The sequence below is a fragment of the Thamnophis sirtalis genome, unplaced genomic scaffold (assembly GCF_051295495.1).
Source record: "Thamnophis sirtalis isolate CommonGarterSnake01/CBP01778 unplaced genomic scaffold, rThaSir2_p1.2 scaffold_4, whole genome shotgun sequence".
Taxonomy (NCBI): domain Eukaryota; kingdom Metazoa; phylum Chordata; class Lepidosauria; order Squamata; family Natricidae; genus Thamnophis; species Thamnophis sirtalis.
Window position 1 is genome coordinate 29,271,320 of NW_028261384.1, and position 20,048 is coordinate 29,291,367.

Genomic DNA, 20,048 nt, shown 5'->3' on the forward strand with positions numbered 1-20,048 from the left:
ACCAGTATTTAAAACATTTATTTCTGTCATTTTTATTTGAACCATGGAGTATTTATCATCTTTGAAAGACACTTCAATTTGTGGGTGCAGAGGAGACCCTCCATTAAGAGTGAGTATATTTTTTTTAAATGGGAAGGGAGAAAAGGAAAAGAAGGAAACACTTAATATCAAGGAAAGGAATTTAGCTTGAATTGGTTTTTCAACTCTGCTTCCTCTGAGATCTTCATATTAGAACGAAAGCTAAAATATTTATGTACTTCAAAATGATCTTAACCATTTAAAAAAACTTCTAGGGGAAGGAGGGAGAAAATACTTTTTCTTTTCTTTTCTTTTTAGGACTATTATTGTCAGCATGTACGTAATCTGAAAGGCTAATTCAGACAAGAGGTGGAATATCTGCATGTATAAAAGGCAGGGCATGATCAAGATTCCCAAGCTGTGCCAAGACATTTTGCCACTTGAAGCAATAAACAAGATGGTGACAGAGACAGCCTGAAGCTGACTGGACAGAGAGCAGAATCTAATTTTTAGCATTGTCTTATCATCAATGTCCTCCAGTACACTAATGGAGTATTGCATTTATAGCCTTCTCTGCTGTCTCTTCCAATCCTCACTATTCCATCCCCCATTTGCAGGTTGGAGCTACCTGTTTCTTTCTTTGCCTCCCAACAGATTATGAACAGTGTTAATAATGAAACATTAATGCTTAATTCAGAAACGCTGAACAATTCTTGATGATTTTAGAGTAAGCTTCTTACCAGTTGTTTTTCCAGGTAGATAGACCAAACCACGGCATAATGTCCTACTGTGAGGATAATGAACAGAAGTAATGCCAACTCTTCATTGCTCATTTTCCTTACTCGCCTATAATAAAATACAGGCTGTCGCCAATCTGGTAGCCCATTGATCAGAATATCATCATACCTAGGGCAGTAAAAACAAACAAACAAGCTCTCATAATGCATTTAAAATTAACCTATTTCCTTCTTTTTTAATGAGACAGATATGGCTATTTTGTTTCACTCATCAGATGTTTTGTTTTTAACAGCAAACTCCTACAATTTGTCGACATTTAATCTGGGTTCCTAGGATAAAATTTCAAACCAGACTGCTATGGAAATGTTTACCACCGATTACTTTAAAAATGGTGACTCTACTGTTCTTACAGCTCCCCCAATTGATTCACTGGAGAAGTGTTTTTTTCTCAACAATAAGCCACATGTGTTCAGCCTACCTGCCAATCAAGGGTCATGTTCTGAGAATAAAAGAATTACAAAAGGATGATTGTAAGTGGAAAGGCAAAGACCATCAAAATCATTTATTGGCTATAATTCTTTATTTATAGCCATATGTAGAAGTAGCCTTAATTCTCCAAAACATATTTAGTTTTTAAAAACTTTGATGTGGAAACTAATTTAGGAATGACTAGTAATTTAATTGTGAACATTTAAAAAAAAATAACAAACTGTCATTTTAAAAATATAAAAAAGAATAACTTTAGCCTAGTAAGAGTTTTCATTTTAAAGGCTGATTTTGCATTACTTCACATTAAAAATAATTTGGATAATTTCTTTTTGTATTTACTCTTGCTTGTGTTTTAAATGGATGATTTAAACACCCGCCAGACAATATTAATTTCTTAAATGCATAAAAATAATTTTCTCTGAAAAAAAACAGACAAGTCTATTATTGAAAACAGTTCAAATGGAGATATATTGTATGCTCAAATTAATCCTAAATAGAGCACAGCTCATTGAATATTCTAATCACACTATTTCAAGTATTAAATCTGCACTAAAGGACTAATTTGGTGCAACACATTGACCAAAATATTTTAATTAAAAATATTCTGAGTTAGTCGCAGGCCTAATTACAGGAATAGCAATAGGGCCTATATTGTCATGCAGGTCAGTAGGACTCAGTAGTAGGTTTTTCTCAAGTAAATTGACCGATCCAGGAATAATAGTGCAGCTGCTAAACTGCCAGTCTTGACATGTAAATCAATTTAAATGCAACAACTGCAGTAGTTACTTTGACAGTTATTAAATTGATACCTTGGAGATATCTTAACAGAGAAAGTCAAACTTTTAAAATATATTTTTATTTAAAAAAATCAAATCAAATTTTAATTGAATACCCAGCTCATACTGTTCATCAAGCAAAATGCATATTATTTCTATAGTTAAATGTTAGCAGAACACATATGATAAAACCTTATGCTAGTTGCTATCTATAAGATTAAAAAAACAAAATAAAATACAGCTTTATAAATTCACTTGAAGTCTTTAGCCAATACCATTACTAAAAGACTTAAATTGCAATACTAAACACACCAGCAATTTCCATAGCATTCAGTGGATTTGATTTCAAGTAAACCTGTATAAATTTTCACCATTTTCTCCCCCCAAAATAAAAAGAATCTCAACACTTTTTGAGATTCAAACTATCTTAATATGTTAAATGGGTTTTTAAAAACAATTAATTTTTTTTACATTATATCAAGTCTAAAATTGAAATACAGTTAACAAAAAATAGTACAATTTAAATATGAATTAGAAATTTCAGATTAAAATTACAGAAATTAAACTAAAATAGAAGTTTATTCCAACACATTTAACAAATATAAGTCACTAATAAGCAAGAAATCAGTACAGTTATTTTTCAAAAATTGCACAATTCACAACTCATGTATTTTTAAATTTTGTATGGCATTCTTCAAACCAAGTTCTTCAAAAACAGATTTCAACAAATTAAAATTACAAATAAAAACAATAATCATAGTAGTTATATCTCTTAAAACACGTTTAATATATTTCCAGATTTGATGCAAGAAAATTTCACATGCTAAAATAGACTAAACACTAAGTATTTACCAAGCTCTGTCCGCTATTTTGAACAAAAGTCTCCAAGGATTTAGTTCCAGAATCAATGCTCTATTGATTTTACTATCAATGAACATTATGGCTCACATGACAGGCCATTTTAAGGGAAGATAGCTTCTATTATATCCCACTTTTTAGAATATATACTGTCAAAAGATAAATAATTGAGTTCTGTGGCAATTAAAGACTATATTTAAAAATTAAGCTGTCTGCTTAATTTTTAGGAGTACATATAAACAATGATCCTTAGTTAGTCAGAATGCTTTGATAATTTTAATCTTGTTTTTCACATTTAGGAAATTAGATAATTAGGAAGTATACAGACAATTCATTACAGCCCTTGTTTGCAGAAATCAATCTATCACATAGAATGAAACTTCAAAGGCATGCAAAAGAATGAAGCACATAAGCAGATTGTCAAGCAGTTTTTTCTGTTCTCTCCATTTGCCCATTCTCCTAATTTCCTCATTTCAAATTATGAATTACATAAAGAGAAAATAATTCCCTATATTCATAACTAATATAGGTCAGAATAAGATTCTCCTAAATTCCCCCTAAAATATTTATTCAAACTAGAGATTTATTTTGCAAAAGATGCAGTTACTAAACAAAAAATTTGGTTCCTCTTATTTAGGTAACTCAAGGCTACTTTAGTGTAACTGGCTATCACATATGAAAAACCCAGAGCTCTAGTCCCTACTTTTTAATTAAAACTGTGACAAGATTAGAAAACCTATCACCAAATATAACTGAATCTTCAACATCATTTCATTTCCACAAGGATGTATACAAAACAGGATGTTGATATATATCATATTTATGGAGTGGGGAAGGATATTTCCTTTTGCATTGTTCTTTTTGTATTGTTTTTTCTTCCATTTGTTTTGGAGGGAGGAAGGAGGAGGAGAGAGGGGGCGAGAGAGAGGGAGAGGGGGGGAAAGAGAGGGGGGGAGAGAATGTAAATGAGTTTCAGAACACCTATATTTTCCATATGGTAGTTGCAAAAACCTAGACATTACAAAAAAAGGTGCTAGGATATACAAGACTGGTGTAGGAACAATTATTTTGGTGCTCCACCAATTATTTTGGTCACAAGAATTTTAAAAAGCTATTGATGAGTTGAAAAGAACACTGTGAAAAGGTTATCAAAAATGTTGTTCTAATAATTAAAGTTTTTAAATAAATATGTTAGGATCATACTTTTTAAAATTTGTCTAAAGAAAGTGAAATAATTTGTTGTAAAAAAAAACTTAATATCATCTACATATTAAAGCTGGGCAGCAAGTTACACCAAATTTACATTTTAATTTGGCAACTAAAGTAACTATCTTGAAAGTAACTCCTACTATCAATCCACATGTAATAGAGAACATGGAAATTTAAAATATTATTTTTCCTGCTGTTCTTTCATCTATTATGTTCAGTAGAATATTAAACCTTTGGGCATTGTGCAACAATTTCCAAACTACTGTTTATCTTCCTCCAACTTCAGAATGCAGATCGTTTGACATGTAAACAATTCAAAGGGGAATTCAAAAGTTCACCCTTTGTACCAGTTTCTCTTTCACATGCTCTGGAACCCATGGTCCAAATTTCTTGTGAATTGGGAACTGGGTTCTGAACAAATAGAGTTAGAACCAAAAACTCAAGATTTCTTAAAAATTCTGGTACATATTTCAAATATGCTGGCTTTCTTTACAATATTGATATTTAAAATGGTTACAGCATATAAAATAAATGAAACAGCTGCGCTCTGAGCAAAATATTTGGTTCATGGCAAAAAAAAGGCTGAAAATTGAAATAGCTGAAGATTTTGATCCAAATAATATGTTCAAACTTTAATATTATTAAATCGAACAAATCTGAAGGAAATTAATTAAATGAATGAATTGTTTAACTGGGAAAATATATTTTTTTAAGTGAGAAAAACATTTTAAAAGCCTTGGTTGTCTCTTGATTAGCTGTTATTTAAGGAAGATAAATATCCTGCATATTGTAATCAACACCAGCAGTTTTTCAACTGAATCAGTGAACCAACAGTCAAAAATTCCTGCAGGCAAATACCTGGGGAAAGATTTCTCATAGAAGAATGGATGTTTTGTTTGTTGCTTTTAAGAGGAAACACCTGCTGCTACTGCATATTCCTAGCTTCATGGAAGAGATCATCATAAGAGATTTGGAGGCATTTAAAGTGTCATAAAATTTAATTTTTGTTTAATTGTAACTCATTCTTAAAGATGGGCAGAGATTGGACTCCTGTAATGCCACACATTTCTAACATAATTTTAGTAATTGCATTAAAAAGAGCACAATGTGTAGATATTTACATGAAACTTCTAAATAACTTAACATCCATGGCCAGCAACTACAAAAGGCAATTCCTTGACATTCCAGCTGTATTAAAGAAATATGGCTGAAAATTTTAGAATCTAAATCTTTAGTATTAGTCAGCTTAAAGAATAATATGCATATAAAATAAGCAATACAAAAATAGCAAAAATGATGCACACATATGTGTATGTGGCAAGAAGTTGCATTTAAAGTAGCTCATACCTTTGCAACCATTTGACACAAGACATTGACCCCCCATTGTTTAACTTCCTAAACTTTCTTGATCTATGACTCCAAGCTGAAAGAGTGCAGTAGGAGGCAGGGTAAAAACCATACACAAAATCACCAAAACTCCTCTGAACACTGTTCCTTGGCTCTTTCAACACAGAGGATTATCTGAAAGTAGATAATCTCTACTATGAGACCTGGAGTCATGCCAAGGCCTCTACAAAGCCAAGAACCCCTAGAGAACATTCAGCACCCCTGCTCAGAATATTGAAAACCTAGAGATATTTTAAATAGATCTCCTATGCTGGTAGTAAGCCTTTTCTTCCTTTCCCCAAAATATCTAGGTCACCAATAGTTAAATTGAGCATCTTAAGAAACTGTGCAAGTCTTGATTCTTATTCCACAAGAATTGAGAAAAGCAAACCAAGCATAAGTGATTGCCTGATTATGTTCTTTTCTCATGGAGAGTAAAAATATTTACTGTGTTTTGCCCATTAAAGAAATTATTGAATAACATAAAACAATTGAAAGCTAAATTTGCTCATTGTTCTTAAATCTATGCATTTTGATAAAATAGGTGTGGGAGTGAGGAAACCCTGAAGATGGCAGGGGGAATTGTTCTGAGGATCAAATTAACAATCAGAAAAGTAACAGTTAAACAAGAATGTGTTAGTAATTGAAAAATCCAAATACGTTTTGTGAGCAATTATAGAAACTCTGTTCCCTAAAAGAAAACCCATTCATACTTACTGAGAATTCAGCAACAGTTAGAAATGTATGTAACAATCATAAACAAACCATAGTCCTTGCAAGAAGAGCTGAAATCCTGGCTCATGTTAGTGGCTACATGACTTGAAAATACTGCTTTGAAATATATTCAAAATAAACTCACCTATGCCTTCTCTCTTCATCCTTTAAAACCTCATATATGGCCACCAACTAGAATAAAAGGTACTTTTATGTTCAAAAACTCTGCACTGAAAAACCAGCGAGTTTTGCTGTAAAATTGCAAAAATGCTGGACTATCTTTCTTAAAAAGCAAACAAAGAACAATACAAATCATTTCTTGAAAATATTTAAAACTCTCAAAACATTTCTACCAATATTTCATCTTTGGAGGGTTTAAATATTTTTTCTCCATAATTAAGGTAATATTAGTTTAATTGTTATTTAGCCTAAAATAAAAATTCTAAACATTTTAAAACATTTTATTGGTTCAACAATATAAAATCTACCACCAGATTCCATGTGAAGTGGTGAGGAAAAATATTTCAGCATAACTAGAACTTAATTTTAAGGTACAAGTAAACCAAATCTTGTACAAATATTTGCTTTCCATTTCCTAAAGTATAGCTTGTGACTTTGTCCTAACCAAAAAAAAGATCCCTTAATGTCTAACTCCCAAATTTAAGACATCTAAGAAGGTTCTATTTTATATAATGTTCCTTTCATCTTTTTGTTTTGTTTCATCTGAATCCTGCTTTAAATATTTAGGAAAAAAGTAAAGCTTAAATGCTTCCAAATTTCTAAACATAATGCCATAGTCATAATGAGGTACATTTTTTCATATTTTTAATAATTACTTAAAATTTAATAGTACTTATCACTTACTTGTCTAAACTGGGTTTCAGCATTTTCGTCTTTATTCTTGTCTGGATGTAATATCAATGAAAGCTTGCGATAAGCTTTCCTAATATCTGCCGATGGAGCATCCTACAAAACACAAAGCAAACTTTGTCAGAAATGAATTTCCAGAACCTTGTTAAGATCGGAGAAGGCAGCCAACCAAGCTCAGGGACCTGAGGCAATGTAATTTGAGCAATCATTCTTTACAGCCAGGATATGCAGCCAGTTAGGCCCACAAGACTGAAAAATCGGTCAATCTAATTTTGTTCTCCTCTTTTAACTTGTTTCAGTACTATGTGCTCATTACAAGAAGACAGTATTTGCCAGTATACTTTCAAACACTTGTTTCCTTAAAATGAGCAAATAAATCTTCAATGATAATTAAGAGATTAAATGAATAAATTAAAATTAATATGTCTGTCTATCTTCAAAAATATGATCTTTTATTTAGGATTTTTCTTATTTCCACAATTGCACTACTGCTAAAGCTGTAGTTTTTTTACTAAATTTATATCTCTTTAATTTCTTGTAGAACTTTCAAACAAACAGAAAATACTAACAAAAGCAATTCCTCAAATTGAAGTTCAAGTTTATTTTATTCTTTAATCTTGAAAGGCCTTTTGACTATATGTTGGGGGAAATCTCAATACTTCTTTTTTTTAAATGCACAGAATGATGTATCTGAATCTAACTCCTAGAACTTTTCTTAAGAGACACTGTGCCTGTTGCCTTTCACAACTGAGTAAAATACCATTTGATGTACTATTGAGGGAAAATATTATTTAATAGTCATTGTGTCAAAGATATTCAAAGATTTAATATTCTGAGTAGCATGCAGAACCACCACATCAATTTAGTTCAATATTTCTCAGTTGGTGAGTCCTTGATAAATAAGTGGTATTTTGGGATCGCAAGCACACAAGATGTCTATGGATTTTCTCAGTTATCCAGGTCATGATTGTCTCAAAGGTGTTTTTTCAATAGGCAACTAAACTGTTTTTCCCTTGAGGAAAAATATGTTTTGCTTCTCATCCAAGAAACTTCATCAGTGAATCATGAACCATAAACTGATGAAGCTTCTTGGATGTGTGGTGAAATGCCTTCTTCATCAAGGAAAAAACACAATCCAATTGCCTTTTGAAAGAGCACCTTTGAGACAAGACCCAAAGATATCTTAGAACAGGATTAAAATTAAAAATTAAAATTAAAAATCAAGAATTAAGGATTTAATTTAGAAATGTGTTTTATTTCAGTCAATATCTCAATGTATTCTCAATGTATGCATGCAGAACATTTTCTAAAATACAGTATATATGCACAAACTTACTATAAACAGTCAAAGCAGAAAGAGCCTCTAAAACTGTAAACCAAAATTAAGGCAATTAAAGCAGCACTGTAATTAGTCTGTCAAACCTTCAAATACAAAGCAATGTTTACTTTATGGATTTATAGCATAGTATAAAATATTTGAGGCCAGAAGGAAATAGGTTGGGGTGTATATAGCATACTTGCATTGAGAAGCTACATCCAATACTCATATATAAGCCAAGAAAACAAATTTTTGAAAAAGATATATGATTTATACACCTGAAAATTTCATTTATGCAGCTCCTACTCTAAAGTGTTTTTCATATAGGAAGTGTGCAATGTCTGAAACATTTTTTATTAATTAATGGAGAGAATGAGTACCAAAACCTGTTGGATAAAGAAAAACCTATCCAAAATTCAAACAGAATATGTTACTACAATAGTGAAGTAATACAATTTACTGAAAATCTACATTCCTAAGGACATTTATGAAGGCCCCTGAACATAAATTTGTTCTCACTAAAAATTAAATTCCATGCAAATCAATGAATATTCTCCCAATATAGAGTAGGTTTTAAGAGGTTTATATGCTTCTAGAAACTAGTAAAAATGATGGGGCTAAAAGACATTTACAACTATCTTTATGACAACTACCTATAATATAATTCGAATTTATGCCTATTTGTAGAAAACTTTGGCTTCTCTTATTCAAATATTCAAACAGTAATAACACTTGAAAGGAAAGCTACATATTGCCAAAAAAGGAGGAAAAGAAACAAAGTTAGTTCACTTTAATATTCAATCATGTCAGTATGAAGTGAAAATTGACCTTATTTATAGAAAGCCAATTTGTAATATATGTAAATTAAGTAATTTAAAGGCTAAGAATTTACTTCTCCACATACTGCTTTGGCAAGATGTCTCACTAACACAATTTCATTATGTTTGGATTTGGTTTGAGAAGTTGAGTTAGCCAAGGCAATATTGACCATGACTTTGTAGTCAATTACACTATGACAAATTGCATTCAGCATCTTTCACTTAATTGTGATTAAATCCTAAGAGGAAGGAGGCAGGAAGGTAGGAGTGAGGGTAAACTAGGGAAGATGCATGTTTAGTACTCAGTCATGTTTTGATTAACACTAGTGCTTGTGTAGACCAAACTATGTAAAATTCCAATGTTGTAATATTTAATTGCTTTTCTCATGTATCATATTACTGATAAACATACATAATTTCCATACCATAGTCAGCACTGTACAGGTTTTTATCATTTCAACCATTTAATATTTTCTGCATATCCAAAAGGCTAAAGTAAACCTAATTTGGATTAACAGCATTTGACAAATGAAAATAAATCAAAATACTTTTTATAAGGGTATTTTCACCAAAACAAACTTGTCAGAACTGCAGCTTTTCTTGCTCCAAGAAAACTATTCTTATTCTAAATCTTGACGAAGTAGACAATTCCTTCTAGTCAACTAACTACTATAGAGTAATAATTACAAAATATGGGCCTTGATTAAAAATAATTCTGTGCTTATTTTCTGCAAAATTAAGACAGAAAATAAATAACTGCAATGTCATGCTTTATCGTTACTGAACAGAACTATTTTTTCTAAATTTCTATTTTGCTTAAAGCACTTCTAATTTCACAATTAATCTGCTATTAATTTATGCATATGGCATTCTCTTAGTCATATATGAGTTTAAAAATCACTAGAATTAGGCAAACTGAAAATAAAAGCAAACCATGGCAGAGGTATTATTTTGATATTTTTCGGTTAATTAGAATGCGGATGGAGCTGATCAAGTAGTTGATCCAATTGTGTTGCTGCTGCCATAGAAAGAGCAGCTGCCTGTGGTTGTTATGCTGTGAATTTTTAAAGTTGTAATCTGTCAGGAATCACCTGCATACGGGTTAGGTGGCCATATTAATTTGTTTAATAAATAAATACATTCATATTAGGAATTCAATTAATGTTCATGCTGAGCTAGCACTAGGTCCTTCATTTGTTTACTATTTTTCTATTATTAAGAAATTAATGCCTACTGTTATAACTCCAAATCAGACCACTTCTCAGTCTATTACAAACTTGATTCCTTTCTACATTTAATAAGTATACTGGATGTAGTATCAAATCCAGCACTTAACTCATAGTCTGTCTCTCATTCTGTACCTTATTTCTGTCTAATGGAAGAACTGTGAATAGAAACGTTAAGAATATTAGTTTAACTTAATCAATGAAAATAGAATTTGTATCCTCAGCACATGTTCGGTATATTACTTGTATTTTCAACTAGTAGATTATAGGCACAGCATCTTGACTTGCAAACTGCTTTTAAATTAGAGCTCCTAGTTTGCACAAAATACTGTGATCATATGCACAATAAACTGAGTTTTGCTAGCATTTATGACATACTGCCTCAAACATGCTAAAGTTGGCCAAAATAGTTTTTACTACTACTATGGAACAGGAGTACCGTAGATCTAAGCGTCTTTTAAATTTAACCTTCTGTGTTTTCCTAAATAGCATTGTGTAAAAACCTGATTGATCAAAGCGATGTTGGGCAGAAGACATATCTCATATACACGAACTCATAACATTGTATCTTAGTCAAAAAATGAGAAATGAAAAATAGGAATTAAAAATGAAATGAAATTTAAAATATATCTAAATGATTTCAAATAGAAAAGCATATATCTTTAAGTTCTTTATGTAAAACAGAGGTTCTATCTAATAAAAGAGAAAATGAGGATTTTTAAATGAGGAACAGACCTTTTTTAGTGTAGTGTCAATACTGGATCTTGGAAAAAAATAGATGTAGAAGTAAAGATACAAAAGAAACTAGAGTAGAGTTGAACTGTTGTAATAAGAGAAAGTATGAGTTCTTTATGAAAAAGTATTAGAAGTTAATTTTTTATCACAAATCTAGACTCCAGGAAATATGTTGTTGAAGCAGTTTAGAACATAGCTAATATAATTATGTTATAATATGCCACAGGAGAGTATAGAATTATGCTAATGGGAATTATTAAAAATATGTTTGATGGAATGATAAAACAGGCCATCAATAAGAAGGATACACATACAAATTATTGCTACAAAAATAGCAATAAAATGTTGTATGTATATAGAGACAAAAAAAATCTATATTTCAAAGAATATGGTGAAAGACCCTAATGAATAGCTAAGAACAAAGGAAGCAGAGAAAATACAGAGCAATCTTCACTGAAAGAAAAATAGTTTTAGAAGTGAAGAAGACTAGAGTTCCCACCAGATGGACATAAAAATAAAGAGGGGCAACTAAAGAGATGGAAAAATGGAAGGAATATTTCAGAAATTAGTATAGGGACGATGGTGATTATAGAGGATTATAGATCTGAAAATTAATGGTATCAAAGACCAAAACATGTTTGATGGGAAAAAAATGGAACAAATGATTTCAAGATTACTTCATGTGCCTTCCTAAAAAATCTAACTATTTACTGGAAAAATAGAAAATTTGCAAGAGTATGAAATTTATAACAGTATTCTTTTGCCCATTTTGCTATAAAGATGTCAGAAGAAATATAAAAAGTTGAGCACTATTGGAATGAAGTAATTAAGAAACATAGCAAAATAGAAAGAGATATGGCAAAACAATGGTTGTTGAATTGATATGAAAATATAAGTGTGATCTTTTGAAACAAAATTCAGGTAGTTTGGTCTTATAAGAAAAAGAGGAGCAAAATGCAAAAGAAATATATGAAAGAATTAGTTGAGAGGCAGAGGTACTTTATTTATTAAATTTATATGCCACCCATCTCTGTTGAAGCAACTCTGGGTGGCATACTGAAAGAGCTGTGGTTACAGGGAGCTAATATGGTCCTCAAAGAGAGAAAGGGCAGAAGTTTAAAGGCAAAGGGGAGAACATAAGGGAATGTTTAGAAATAATGGAATCAAGAACAATATGGTTAGAAATAAATGAAGAGAAATTGTTAATATTTAAACTATATTTCCTTTTGTTTCAAGGATGCTTTTTCAAAGCAACAACTAGATTGGTTGTTTTTTTTCCTTGAGAAAGAAAATGTTTCGCTTTTCATCCTAACTGAGGAAGCAACATTTTCTTCCTCATGAAAAAGTCCAACTGCCTTTTGAAAAAACACCTTTGAGACAACTATGACCTGGATGGCTGAGAATATCCACAGACATTTGCAATTCCTTTTCTTATCTCATGCCTTATCTTCTTGGCTTACTTTTCTACACTCTACTTACACCAAAAGAGAACAACCAAGCTCAGCCAGTGTCAAGGAACACCACCAACCCCATTTGAAATTACAATGGTATTGAATGGTGAATACAATGGTCTTTGCAATCCAGTCCCAACTGGCAACTCTCACACTCACTTAACAACCACATCACTTAGTGATGTAATTTTGAGGACCAATTCCATTTTAAATTGAAGATTACCTGTGTTTATATAAGTAATTACAAATTTTAATCTCTCTCTCCCTCCCTCTCTCTCTCTTTCTCTCTCCCCTATCCTCCCTTCCTAATTTCTTTTAATTATTTTCTTCACCCATCCTCAAAAGAGGGGATTTACATCAAGCACAAAAATTGATTGTTCTTCATTTTGGTGTCATGCATTAAAACAAACTGCAGAACATGGGAGAATAATGGAATAAACAGACTTTCTGTTAAGTATCACACATTCAATTGATTCCAATTAAAAATTACTCATTACCATTCCTCCCAACACAAAACCATGATTGCAAAGTCATCTAGGATTTATCTAAATTAATAACAAAATTGGAACTTTTCATATATCATTTATAGCTTTTTTATACAAAATTCATTGCTTCGTACAATCTCTGTGTCTAATAATTATATGAAACACACTTTCTACTTTTAAAAAAGGATCCAGAAGATCAAGCAGCACAGCCTAGATTACTCTAAAGATATTGGTTTTTTCAAACTGGATCCCCCTCTATCAACTATATCTTTGACCCAAACATTAGTGGTAGAAGATATTACATGGGAAACTAGAAAACAGAAGAATGGTTGTTTCTGATGCTTCCACTCTCCCTCTGCCTATCAGCTGTTGTTCAGGTAGCTGTTGAATACAATTTAAGTGCTATTCGAAAATGGATCATTTGAATTTACTAATAATTGGACTCTTTTTGAGTGTTCCCTCACAAAACACCTGCATGAAACCTGAGCAAATTTGGGAGATTTAAACATGCTTGTCTAAACATCTGTTAAAACTTGCTTTTTTTACCCTCAGCCTCAAGTATAGTAATTGGTGAAGTCTGAAGTTTGATGAAAAGAAAAACCAATGGATGTATCAAATGGATACCAGAGGATCTGTTGTATATAGTGTCCTATACAAGACAACATAAAAAAGAACAGTTCTAGTTTAAGATATCATGTCTAAAACAGAGTAGGCATCACCAGTAGAGGTAGCAAATATTATGCGAATATTGCTTTCTGTTGGTTTAAGAACTGGTGGAATGTACTAACTCAAGCATGAAGAGCATAAAAACACTAAATTTGCAGATGTTCCTTTCATGGGTTTTATTTTGCTTAAAAAATTAGTGGGAGGGAATATAAATATGAACATAAAGGTCATGCTTACAAAGGATTTCATCTGCATTCTGGAGGAGATAAGCTGACACTGCACCCCATGCAGGTGACAGTTTATTCCACTTCATTAGATACCTAAATGTCTCCTCATCAGGATTCATAAAACAGCACTATTTCTTTTCCTGAAAAAATCCCCAATGCACAGAATTAAGACATTAGAATTGTTAAGAAGTTACCAAAATCTTTGAGCTATTTGTGCAAATGTACAGTCAGTTGACTCAACTCTATAGAAATTAACAAGTCAAGTTTATGTCTAAATTAGCATCATTACAGCCAAATAGCATGGCAATGTTTTACTACATTTTTTTAGACATAGCCCTGCTCTGACAAAGTGGTGTTGTGATTTGCTTTCATTTTTGTGGCAAGAAATTTTTTTCAGCAAATAAATGGTAAAACTATTATTGGTTCATCTGATGCTGCTCCATCATTTCCATGCTGTTGAAATGTAACGCACTCTTTAAAAACACAATTTCTAATTTGCACACAACCTCTTTTGATTTTTTTTTATAGAAAAGCGGTATATATATTATAATTCTGTATCTTTGGAACCAATTTTTCAATATGTTGCACAAACATATTTTTACAAATTAGCATATCCGCTTTTTCCTTTACTACAACTTAATGAGGAATATTTCATAGCCATAAATCTATCCCCTGAACAAGTAATTGTGATCTTTTTCCATGTGACACATTTGAAGAAAACAGCTTAATAGCTAAAGTCCAAGGTTGTCTCAGCTATTTTCAGAAAAAGCACTGATAAAAAATGCCTATCTAAGAGGCATGTGGAAAGTACTGAGAAGAAAATTAACTAGGAATGAATAATCTGCAGTACAAATGTATGAAATTCTTATTTCAAATGGACCCTTATGCTAGTTTAAATTAAATTATTTTATTTTATTTTTCATATACTATAATCTGGAAATGGGAGTTTATTCAGATATGTTGATATGACACAGATGAGGGGTTTTGTTTGTTTGTTTCTTTGTTTCCAGCAGCCCTGTCATCTGGGCATTAATTCAGTTCCTTCTGTAATGGAAAACATAAGAGCAAACAATCTCCAGTTAAATCTAGGTTGTAGAAAAAGATCAATTGGCTGACAGGCTGTGAAATCTGGCAGAATATTAAACCAGTTTCATGACAGCAAAGAATTTTTGACCATGATTCCATTATTTAGGTAATTCTAAGTATGGATCTAACACTAGAAAACCAGACTCCTCTTCAGTCTTTTTACAGGCCACTCAAGAAGTAACTACTAGAAATGGGACCTGATAATCATTTATACATTTATTGCTTAAATAAATGTACTTTATAAGGTGACAGAAATAAATTCCCATCATCAAGTTGTCTTCTAAGATCCTTTCCCTGTAAATTCACCAGAGTCTAAACTTCACTATTTTCCAAATCAGTCTGTCAAGATGACTTTTAATATTCACCCAAAGGCTGAAGGCATATGGATACTTTCAGTAGTTTAAAATTGCCAATGCAAATTCTCTGGGAAAGAAAAGGGATGTACTAAAATAAGAAAAAACTGTTTGCTGCTGAAATTTTGTTTGCTTCAAGAACCATCCAGAAATTTATTTCTAAATTTATTGAATGGCTCTGCAACAAAATTCCTGCTGCTGAAAAAGCTATAAGGAAGTTGATGGCGTAACAAAAGATGCACAATATTGTAACATACATGCTAATATGATTACAAATGGCAGAAGGCTTCCTTGAAAGCTATTAACAAAGACCAGAGATCACATCTATGGTGTTGTATAATCAACTGTTAATGACAGATACACATGAAATGTTCTTCTAAAAAAATTCATACCTCTCTGATGCCTTTCACATCAGTGAGATCAGTTGTTAACCTACCCAGTACTTCCAAATAATTTATTATTAGAGCCTTTTGCCTTGGATTGCTGGTTGTACCCTAAGGCAACATCAATCATTTTCTCCATTAAGACCAATCTCGTATTATTAAATATGATGGTTATTTACCGTTTTGCTTTTTTATCAGGATAATTAAATGGTTTAATTTTTTTCAAGATTTTTGCAGCAGCCACAATGAATTTCTATAGAACCCCCAGTGTTAGCACAGCACACATAAAATTGACTTTCTTTTCATTGCTTTTTGTCACCAAAAGATCCACAAAACCTATCCTTTAAAAATCTGATAATGTAATTTATTTTTAGTTTCGGTAACAGTTTGTGCCTATTTGTGTTTGGACTTCATTATTTGAAGAGATGTTTTCCCATAAATATTTTTCTGTAGCAGGGTTTTGTGCAGATCATCTTCAACAGAAGATAAGAGTATTGAAACAATGCTTACTGAGTAAACAGCACTTTCAATGCTAGTCCTCAAGGAAGAAAAAAGGATAACAAAAACAACAACAGGCAAAGGAAACAAAATGGTACAGGAATAAGAAATTGAACTTAATTCAAAATTGTAAAATGTCAATCCATTTTGATGAAACCAAAATTAAAACAATTAATAAAAAATACATTTTTAAAATATGTTCATCTTTTTTCCAAAATGCCATTGAAGTACATCTTTCTTTTAATTTTCTAACTTCAATCTAAATTATGGAAGCCTTTAGAAGTAGTTCATTTGAACATTTAATAGTCTCCATACTATTAATTGTACATGCATTTTCCTTCCTATCTAAATTTTTCAGATTTGTTCTCTCGAGACTATTTATATTGGAAAATAAGCAACAGTTTTAAAGACATTTTCATTGGATATTGCAGGCTTATTTTCTACACACAAAGAAGGAAAAAATAACTTTGAATGAACTTGTAAAATTCAATTTAAGGCTGAAAAGCAGCTTTCCCTTTAGAAAGTGCTGAAGCTCCATCTAGAGGTGTTCTTTTTCATTAATTTCACTTGCAGGATCATCTACAATTAGGAATAATATAAAAGTGTCAGAAACTTCCTTTGTTACCTCTACATTTTGTAATCCATAAAAGAATCTGGCCTGAACTTTTCCTACCAACTTTAGCTCCTTCACTGCCATCAAGTGGTAAGAAGTCAAAACTGATTCTTTAAAAATTAATTTCTTTATATACAGTATAAAAACACAACTAGAGATACCAATATGTAACAATGCTTTGGGAGTAAAGTTGAATGACTCAATAATTCAAAAAGTTCTACTTAGCTGTCTTTAAGCTACATATTGAAAATAAAATCACTAATCCCACACTAATTTTAGTTTTTTTTTTTAAACCATAATGCAACTGATAGAGGTCATTCTTTTCCTTGCATCCATATTAAAACACAATATGTATTCCAATATTTTATCTTGCTCACAAATGAAATAAGACTGATATTTAATATCCAATAATGATATAAAGGAGTTAATTAAAGCTCATTACATTAGACCTTAATGACGTAGCAAATAATTCTAGCTTCACATACATGCTGGGGTTTCTCCCCCCCCCCTCCAGGTTTTTAAATTTATCCATTTTTAAAGGAATGCGCTCACAAATGTTATATGCAAACAAGAGATCTCAACAAGACAAGACCATCTTAGCCGTCTGTAAGAGTGAATGCACATTACTATTTTCCTCTTTTTTTACCATACAGATCAATTAGAAATTCAATTAACAGCACCTTTAAATGGAAAGAACATCTTTTCCATTCTTCTCCACTCTAAGCAATCAGCTAAATTGGGAAGACTAGGTATATATCACCTTAGGAAGGAAATTCTACCACGTTGGAGCAACTGGCATATAAAGGCCCACTCTCATGAGGCTAATCAAACAGAAAGCAGGGGCTATTTGAAAAGAGTCTTCATTGTATGCTAAAGAGTACAGCTAATCATTGCCAAGAAGAATTCAGCAAGGAAAAACTCCCATAAAGTTACGTTTTCTTTTTTAAAGTAACAGCATGCAGTTAAGATCAAGAAATTCTTGAAAATTTTGCATTTTGTGGAGAAAGTGAATAGCAACTTTTTTCCTTGTTCTTTCACAATATCAGAATCTGCAACTAATGCAATGATACTACATGACTTTCAGCTTAGATCAAAGGAAGCATTTCCTTATATGTGAGATAGAGATGTATTCATTTACTTAATGTTTATGCCGATACTGAAATATTATTTTATTTTATTTATCTATATATCAGATTATTGTATTTTAACTCCAATTTCATTTTAAATTGCTTTTATAGAATTTTATTAGTAATTTGTGTTTGGAACTCTATATTTTGATTTGGCCTATGGGCTAATCAATAAACTAAACTAAGCTAATATTTACTGCCAGTATCTGTGAGTAGATTTGTATTCTGTTTATGTTGTTTCCAAAGGCAAATGATTGGTCACCATGGAAAATGACCATTGGCTTACCTGAAGGGTCCTTTTCTGTGCACTGCGGGAAAGTCCAAGCAATGGGTTAAATTAGTCTTGTTATCCTAGGACTGAGGAATCTTTTTCCTTGGCCATACCTCCTGATATTGCTTAGCGCCAGATTTTTGACAAGTCCTAGAACCAGTGAAGGCTGGAAGTGTGATGAAAGACCAAGGTGACATGGACCCAAAGAACCAAGGTGGGTTGGACTCTCCCGCAGTGCACAGAAAAGGACCCTTCAGGTAAGCCAATGGTCATTTTCCTGTGCACTGCTTGCAGAGTCCAAGCAATGGGACATACCCAAGTTACATGTTACTAGGGCAGGAAGAAGGTCTGTCCTGGGATTCGGTTGTGGAAACAGCCCCCTGGAGAACCCGCCTGCTGAACGAAACTTCGGACGATGCATATATGTCCAATTTATAGTTTCTGACAAAGGGCGATGGGGAAGACCATGTAGCCGCTCTGCAGATGTTGTCTATGGTGGCCTGAGTTGCCCAAGCTGCAGTGGTGGTGGTGGAGCCCCTTGTAGAGTGAGTGGTGATGTGTCGAGATACTGCACTGGAGTGATGTTCATATGCAGCTTCAATGCATGCTCTCAGCCACCTGCCAACAGTAGAAGATGTCACCTTCTTACTCAGGGAACCTGGCTGGAACGATCAGAGGACCTCTTATCTGCGGAAGTCTGCAGTTCACGTAATGTATGTCCGCAGGGCCCATCTGACATCCAGCGTGTGCCATACACATTTCCTTGGGTGGTTGGGGCGCGGGCAGACGTTTGGTAAAATTACTTCTTGAGCCCTATGGAAGCAGGTATTGATCTTTGGGATGAAGGCAGGGTCCAGGCGCAGTACGACTCTGTCCGGATGTATGATACAAAGGTCCTCTCGGACCAAATGAGCCGCCAGTGCTGATATGTGCCTCACAGATGTTAGTGCAACAAGAAAGGCTGTCTTTAAGGTGAGGTGTCTTGTAGAGGTTCGAAAGGTGCTGAAGTGAGGGCCTGCAAGACCACCAATAACTGCCAGGTAGGATAATGGTGGACCACCGGAGGGCGTAAGTTGGAGGTGCCCTTGAGGAAGCAGCGAATTCTTGGTATCTTGCTGAGGAGCTGGGCCAGAGTACCAGACCAAACAGTGGATAATGCCGCTACCTGACGACAAAGGGTGTTGGTGCAAGCCCCTTGTTTAGACCCTCTTATAGAAAGCCCAATACATGAGAAACAGGTGCTGTGACCGGATCAAGCTAGAAGTTGTCACACCACTTGGTGAAAGTGGACCAGGAGGAATCGTAAATCCTGGTTGTTGAAGGAAGCCTGGATGCCTGGATGGTACATATACCTCCTCCTATAAGCCCTCTCTCCTCAGGAAGTCCCCCTCAAGTGCCAGACAGCCAACTGGAGCCACTGGGGGTCCAGGTGGACTATGGCACCCTGGCTGAGGGAAACCTGGCCCTGAGGGATTCACCATAGGCTGGACACTGACAAGTGATGAGATCAGCATACCAGGACCTCCGAGGCCAGTGAGATGCGACCAGGAGTATCTCCGCCTTCTCTGCTATGATTTTGAGGATCACCTGTGGTAGAAGCAGGAGTGGAGGGAAGGCGTATAGCAGTTCCTGAGGCCACCTGCATCGGAGAGCATCTGTCCCCTCCGCCCACGGCGAGTGGAAACAGGAGAAGAAGCGATGGAGCTGCGTGTTTTCTCGGGTGGCAAAAAGGT

General features: G+C 33.3%; 1 protein-coding gene across 1 annotated transcript in view; it reads right to left on the reverse strand.

Annotated features, from left to right (window-relative positions):
- The window catches only part of DNAJC1 (DnaJ heat shock protein family (Hsp40) member C1), a 109,755-nt gene that overhangs the window by 77,869 nt on the left and 11,838 nt on the right, over positions 1 to 20,048 (reverse strand). The window contains exons 2-4 of the mRNA XM_014056123.2: positions 7,053 to 7,154; positions 6,334 to 6,380; positions 759 to 924 (exon numbers count right to left, since the gene is read on the reverse strand). Of these exons, the coding sequence (XP_013911598.2) occupies positions 759 to 924; positions 6,334 to 6,380; positions 7,053 to 7,154 (315 nt within the window). The remainder of the gene's footprint in view (positions 1 to 758; positions 925 to 6,333; positions 6,381 to 7,052; positions 7,155 to 20,048) is intronic.